Here is a 7,500-nt window from a genome sequence, read left to right on the forward strand (position 1 = left end):
CCTCCCTTCCCTTCCCTACCCTTCCCTTTCCTACCCTTCCCTTCCCTTCCTTTCCTTGCCCTTCCCTTCCCCTCCTCTGCCTTTTCACATTTCCTCCTTTTTTGTTTTCAGTCATCCACCTGCATATACTCTCTTTCTAAGCTTCCCCATAACATTTTTCTTTTTTTTAGAAATATTTTGTCAAATCTGTGTCCATGAATTTAATTTAATTTTTTTTTCTCTCTCCATATGTTATGGAGCCGAAAAAGTGAAATATTAACCAGGTCTCGGCAAAGTAGGTCAGGTATTATTAACTCTGTTGGTAGTCTCCTTCGGGCACAGCTTTACGTGGTTTCGATAATCTGACAGTCACTGAGCAACATCTCTGAATTTCTAAAGAAAAAGTGTTGGGAAAGAAAAACTGTGTATTTGAGAACTGGCCAGATATCAAAGAATTTTTGACGAGATATGTGTAGAGGTCAAATCTTGTTTTTCTTACTCAGTTATGTTGCTGGCTGAGTCTAGGAGCTCTGCTAGATTCTAGTGATTTTGACATAAATGTAGTATCCTCGTCTAGTGAAGATTTAACTGATTTATTCATGAAAAGAGATGTTCTTAGATTGTGAGATTGTTTACCACAGGCATGTGGAACAGTACTGGCAATGACCCATGAACAAAATAATTTAGTTTACCTAACCCTGTAGACCAATGTAATACAGATATTGATCTTCTGCTTAATCTTTTTTTCCTTATGATTAACACAGTAAATCCTTTCCACGAGGGAATTAATTTTCAGTGTACATTTGTAAAATAAGATTTGGGGAATTTTACTTCGGAAATAAAAATATTACTAATGTTTAAAAATATTCATATACAGTAAGACACAAAGAAAGAGTTTAAGGAAGTCTTTTATGTTATCCTCGGTTTTCGTACGCGTCAGATCAGAGGGCAGCAGTAAGCAGACTATTTATATTCACTATTTTTCATAGGTTATTCATAGTTATGTCTAATTGAAAAATGTTGTTTATAGATTATTTATATTTTATATGTATTGAAAAGATGGCCATTCATGTTGCTTTATTTTTGTTGGAGGCCATTATTCTTATGTGTTTAATGATCTTCTTACAAAATCATGTACAATAGAACTTTATATCTGGAATAAAAAGAATGATATTTTAGTAAGATAATGATAAGAGAATGTTTAGAGAATGAATACATTAACTTGCCAAGGACAAAAAGGTTTAGAGTTTCATGTGTATGCAGGATGGGGAAAAAGGAGGGATCAAAACTAAGTGAGAAAGAAATGGGAAAATTGGCAGGTAAAATTACCCTTTCCCTATTCACTCTGTCTCATACGCTGAAGTACAACAATGTGCTATAATGCGTTCGCACAGAAAAAAGTTGTACTCCTGAAACTGATAGGAAGAAGAATATTTTGGTAACATAACTTATTCCATTACACCAAAATACGAGGGATACCGTATATCATCCTATTTGGGGAAAAGTTTACAAAGAGTATTTGGCTTTTGGCTGCATAATTTAGGCAGAAATTTTGTGTTTATAATTGCTTGAATGACTAATTTTAAATGTATGTAGAATCATAGTATTGGAGTATGTGAAGTTCTAAAAGGTGAACAAGATCCTTCCGTGACTATTCTGTATGGAAGTGAGTTGTGAGTGATATGCACATATGGCTATATTTTTAAGATTTTGTTAATTCAGATGCAGAGGTACTACTGATTTTCTTCTTTTCCAGTTTGAGTCTTGATATTGCATGGAAAACAATGCTTATACTGATGTTTGCTCACTCATTCACTCACTACTTCTACACTTTTTTTTTCTTTTTTTTTTCTTTTTTCAGATCTAGCATTAATGTTTTCTGTATATATTTTATTATTTGTACTTGTGTTATATCTAAGTCTGTATGGGTGCTGGAAGATGTGCCAGAAGAAGTGATGATTTGGGGAAAATATTGGTATTTTAGGTATAGTTTGTGTGTTCAAGTGTTATGTGAGAGTGATTGTTTATGATTAACTGGTTATTTTGCGTGTGGTATTGTACTTTCACTGATGTTGATTCATCAGGGCTAGTAAAAAAACAAAAAAAAGAAAGATGTCCCTGAATTTCATAAGGTTATAACAGGTTCTGTGTAAATATGTCAAAGAAAAGACACTTTCGTCCTGAAAATTGTCCCAGGAATTCTTCAGTGAAAATGTAGTCGACACACATCCTGTAAGACAATTGATCTTCATGTCTGATATTTTACTTCTTACTCCTGTGGGTTCTGCATTCCACTTTTTTTCCCTTTAAGTTTCCTCTCAGACTTTTCCTTCCAGGGAAATGGACTTCATGTTTTGTTCAGTGTATGATCTATTATATAAATTATATCTCCTTGATTCCTAAAGCTGTAATCTTTACTCATTATAGTTTATGTAAATTCTTGGTAATTTGCAGGTACTTTTTAAAAGCTTAAACAGCATGTAATGTAGAATATATAAATTCTATTTAATAGATAATTACTCTTGTTATTAAAGCTTTTAATTAGCACATGTTTCTCTTTTAGTATGAGATAGATAGACTTCACTATAAATCTTATGAATTCAGAAGCATATGTACTGAGTAGTTTATGCCAGAATTAGAATTTATTAAATTAGTAAAGTTTGAATTTAAACTAGAATTACCTAAAAAGAAAAAAAATAATACATTTTGGGGAAAACTAATTTTTGTATCTTTTGGATAGCTTGTTCAAAAGGTATAGAATCCACAGCTCTCATGAGAGTGGCTGCCTATTAGAAATTTGAATGTATTTTCAACAAAGATCATCTTGGAATAATATTTTGCTAGAATTATGATAGTCTATATAGACCTTTAGCTGATTTTCAAAGCAGTGCTGAATATTTGCTGTTCACTTTTTTTTTTTTTTTTTTTTTTTTTTTTTTGCATCATAATAAAGAAGTGATTTCTCCAAACAGAACCAGTGTCAGATAGGAGTGCTACCTCTTGGCACAGGGAATGACCTGGCACGTGTCCTAGGATGGGGCTCAGCCTGTGATGACGACACGCACTTGCCCCACATCTTGGAGAAGTATGAGCGTGCAACAACCAAAATGCTGGACAGGTAACTGGAGTAACTTAGTATACAGAGTATTAGTGAGCTGTAGACAGAAAAGGTTAAAGGAAAGAGAGAAATTTAAATGTTTTTATTTTAAGGTTTGCCTTTATTAAGTTCTTGATCAAATTTCCTGTTTCTCCAGAATTTTACCCATGCTCTGTTTTTTTTTTTTTTTTTTTTCTGTTTTTTTTTGCACAAAAATGGTTTCACAAGTACTTAGTCACCAAGGATTCAGTCACTAGGCCTCCTAGATCTTGCCTGTTAACCCAGTCCTTGAATTTTTTTGTTAAAAAATTCTGGTTTGATTATTATTATTATTAACGTTATGAGCTTTTCTTTCTCAGAATACGAGAAATGGTTTAAACAAATGAGACTCTTTTCTGAGCCCTTGTAGAGCCATTTGTGTTGTAAAGAGAATTAGCACTTTAAAATCACAGTGGGCAGGGTATTTATACATGCCCTCCTAGCATCAGCAGATGATTTACACCGACAGTTTTCAAGAGGTTGAATTCTGAATACCTGACTTCACAGATGGAGCATCATGAGCTATGTCAGCCATGTATCTCTGAGTGGAGAGCAGCAGCTGTCAACCATGACGTCCCCTTCCTTGCTGTCCCAAGTTGCAGCCTATGAGGATTCAGTTGGTGCTCATTTGGCAACCCTGCTACAGTCGGATCAACACTCCGTTGTCATTTCATCTGCTAAGTAAGACTGAAAACAGATAAGACTTCAGTTTAAGAAGTTGGACTTTTTAGTGAAAGGAAGCAGTGTAATGAGGAGTTATTAAAAGAGGAATTTATTGTCTCTGAAGTCATTGTCAGTTTCTTTTATCTGTATTTAAAAGGAAAGTTAAATCTTGTTTGAAAAAAATGTGCCATAGCATACATTAAATTTTAGCTTTCTGTTGATAAGTTTTTAGGCAGTAGCTAATACCCAACCTTATTTCCAGAGTCCTTTGCGAGACAATCAAATCCCTGATAATGAAAGTGGGCAAAAGTTGGGGAGACTCGTCAGAATCACAAGATGGAGCCGCATCATCAGAGGATTCGCTAACAGCCAAATGTGCGGTGCTCAACGACAAGCTAGACCTGCTTCTCCGTGCCTTGCGTGAAGAGAGTACAGCCTCAATGTCCACTGTCAGTAGTGTGCAGGAAGATTCATCTTTTGTAGAAGAGGTAAAGAAACTTGGGTCTTAAACTATCTGAATGTGATAAATCTTGTGGTACATACTTTTTATTTGTCTGTCTCTTCTTTTTTTTCCTCCTCCTTCTCTTCTTCCTCCCCTTCCTCCTCCTCCTCCTCCTCCTCCTCCTCCTCCTCCTCCTCCTCCTCCTCCTCCTCCTCCTCCTCCTCCTCCTCCTCCTCCTCCTCCTTCTCTTCCTCCTCCTCCACCTCCACTTCCTCCTCCTTCTTCTTATCTTCCCCTTTCCTCCTCCTCCTCCTCCTCCTCCTCCTCCTCCTCCTCCTCCTCCTCCTCCTCCTCCTCCTCCTCCTCCTCCTCCTCCTCCTCCTCCTCCTCCTCCTCCTCCTCCTCCTCCTCCTCCTCCCCTTAATAATTCAGGAAGCAATAATCATGAGAGAAAAACCCCTTGGTTGCAGAGCCCTGATACAAGTGTTGATCTGGAAATTGCTGAAAGGACCAGTTTGTGTAAGGAAGAAAAGAATATTTCTAACATTCACCAAAAAAAGAAGACCAAAACGGTATGGAAATGATTCTGTTTTGATGTTAGATCTGTTGCCAAGAGTTGAAGAACTGAGGACTATTACTTATTATTATTATTATTATTATTATCTTTTTTTTTTTTTATGGAAGCAGAATATATAAGTAGCAAGAGATCATTTACTTTTTTGATTGATAACACTTGAAGTATTGAAGATAAGATCAGTGGCCATGTATGCACAACTTCATCTTTCACATTTATGTTGAAAGTAACCAAACATCTTGCCTTCTTACAGAAACACTTTATAGAGCGAGATGCTTTAATGTCTAGAGCGAATAGCCTGAAAAAGGCTGTCAGAGAAATCATAGAACACACTGAGAGAGCCGTTGACAGCCAGAATGAACAGACCTTCATTCGACAGCAGCCACCCACTATCAGGCTCGAGCCATCGGAGGATGACCCCTCACATGAAATACAAGCTCCGACTATCACACACTCAGGGTTACAGGTAAACAAAGAGGAGGGTGTTCTTGGAAAGTATTAGATAAGTGTTTGATTTATCTTTTAAGTAGGATAATAAGATAAAAGGAACATCTCAGAAATGAGAAAACTGTTGACATTAAAAAGCACCTTATATCTTGTAAATGAACCTCAGATCTAACTGATTTTCCATCTAGTTTTGTTTTTGTATAACTTTTTTATTGTAAAATTGTCTAGTTAAAAACTGGTAGGATGAACTATGTAAGATTCGGATTAGGATTATACAAATTAGTAATACAAAAGCAGATATTCTTACCATGGGATACCTCAGTCTTTTATTGATATTGATTAATGATGAATAGCTGATTTATTTATGGATGGAGAGTCTTACAAGGAAAAGAACCAGTCTATTTGCAAATTCTTGAAGGGAACAAATGGTAGTATGTAATACTGTTTCTAGTTTATGTAGGTCCTTAGAGTGCTTGGTAGACACACCTGTATGATAGAATTTCACTCATCCTTTCATTATTTTATTATTCAGTTACCTGAAATTAGATGAAAGAAAAATTAAGTGCACATTTCCCTGTAACATCTTCGTATATATAGAATATTTTTGGTTATATATGTTTTGTTGCATTTGAACTGCAGGAACATGTATAGTGTATATAATATGTACTTTGCTCTGTTTTCTTATTTATTGATTTTCCCTTCCACTTAGATTTGTATGTATTGATTATTATTGCTCATATTATTGCATTTATTAACATAAATCCTTATTTATTTTGTACTGTAGCTATGCCATTGACAGCACATGTATTTATTTTTTATATTGACACATTTGCATATTCTTCCAAGTATGCATGTGGAAGTAGATAAATGGTAACTTATATTGTGATTCCTCTTGTAGGTCCTGCCCACCATCGATGCTTCTTCATCTGAGCCATCGCCGTGCCCCTCCCCCCTTCCTGCTCCCGGGTTGCCTCCATTTGTTTCATCCATCACCACAAACTTCCCCCTCCCCCCCGTCTCTCCTCTCCCATCATCCCATCCCATGTATTCCATCCACACTCAGCAGCTCTCTGGCTCTTCTTTCCTCCAGCTCCCGGGAGGAAGCTCACCTCCCCTTGACACAGCTGGTGATGTGGAACAACTGAGGTTCCAATACCAAGCCATCTCTCCCCTGCCTGACCTGCGCCGCGAGAGCCATGGGGAGTTCGAGTTCCCCCCAACCCTCCCCGTGCCCAGTGAGTTTGCCGATCTCTCTAGGAAGAACAGCATGCAAGAAGGGAGAGAGGGTGAACGGGCCCCCCCTATATCTTTCGAGGACATTGAAGTGCAGATACAATCCTCCACTGACAATCTCTTAGATGTAGGTGAAGACGAGCCTTATACTTTTGAAGAAAAGTCCATCACAGAAATCAGGGACTCACTTGTTAATTCCTTGAACAACTCACTAGATATTGATGAGGATTGGGAAGAGGATGCAGCAGAAGATAGGAATAAGGATCAAACAGATGAGGAACAGAAAGTTGATGATATTCAGGAAGATGAAAAGGAAAAGACTGAAGCTGGAGATAGTGATGAAACAGACAATACTGTGAGGGAGACTTGCAAATATGAAGCCAAGGATGATGAAAATGGCAACACAGAGGACACGACACCAGAAGGAGACATCAGTGTCATTGAAGATGTGTCCACTAATGTAGAAGATGAAGACTTTCCCACAGTAAGAGAGAACCTTGAAACGGAAGAATATGAGACTGAGGAGGTTCCTCAGAGAGAAGATCCTACAGGACAAGAGTCACATGAAGAAATTCAGACTCCAGAAGTCCCTCTTGCTGAGGCAGAGACTTCAGAAAGTATTGAGGATGAGCTAGAAGACACTGTACCTCCTCCATCAGAGCGGTATGTGGAGGGTGCTGAGGCCACAGCAGAGGAAGACCAAGACGAGGAGAAAGGTGAGGAGTGTGAGTAGCCTCCTTGTTTTTGTTTCTGAAGACTGAAAGCTTATTGGCAGATGTGCATGATTTTTTGTAAATGTTTGTAAGTCAAAAGAAGAAATTTCAGAAACAGTGATTGCTTTATAGCTGTAAATTTATTCATAATGGAAATTGATATCTTTCAAGAGAATTAGCCTGTTGGAATAGTAATGCTTTTCATCATCCAAGCTTCAATTTAATTGTATGTTAAACATTCATTAGCCATTTTGCTATATGCTGTTCACAGACAAGACTATGTTGCCCTCATAGGAAATAAGTTGCTTCATGT

At 37.2% G+C, this 7,500-nt stretch overlaps 1 protein-coding gene across 1 annotated transcript in view; it reads left to right on the top strand.

Annotated features, from left to right (window-relative positions):
* Positions 1 to 7,500, top strand: part of LOC125047600 (diacylglycerol kinase eta-like) — a gene marked incomplete at its 5' end in the record, with an annotated part of 30,624 nt that overhangs the window by 5,273 nt on the left and 17,851 nt on the right. Inside the window, 6 exons of the mRNA XM_047645880.1 lie at positions 2,952 to 3,097; positions 3,623 to 3,796; positions 4,041 to 4,266; positions 4,691 to 4,792; positions 5,048 to 5,260; positions 6,140 to 7,199. Of these exons, the coding sequence (XP_047501836.1) occupies positions 2,952 to 3,097; positions 3,623 to 3,796; positions 4,041 to 4,266; positions 4,691 to 4,792; positions 5,048 to 5,260; positions 6,140 to 7,199 (1,921 nt within the window). The remainder of the gene's footprint in view (positions 1 to 2,951; positions 3,098 to 3,622; positions 3,797 to 4,040; positions 4,267 to 4,690; positions 4,793 to 5,047; positions 5,261 to 6,139; positions 7,200 to 7,500) is intronic.

This window comes from Penaeus chinensis, chromosome 41, assembly GCF_019202785.1.
Source record: "Penaeus chinensis breed Huanghai No. 1 chromosome 41, ASM1920278v2, whole genome shotgun sequence".
In the NCBI taxonomy this organism is placed as follows: domain Eukaryota; kingdom Metazoa; phylum Arthropoda; class Malacostraca; order Decapoda; family Penaeidae; genus Penaeus; species Penaeus chinensis.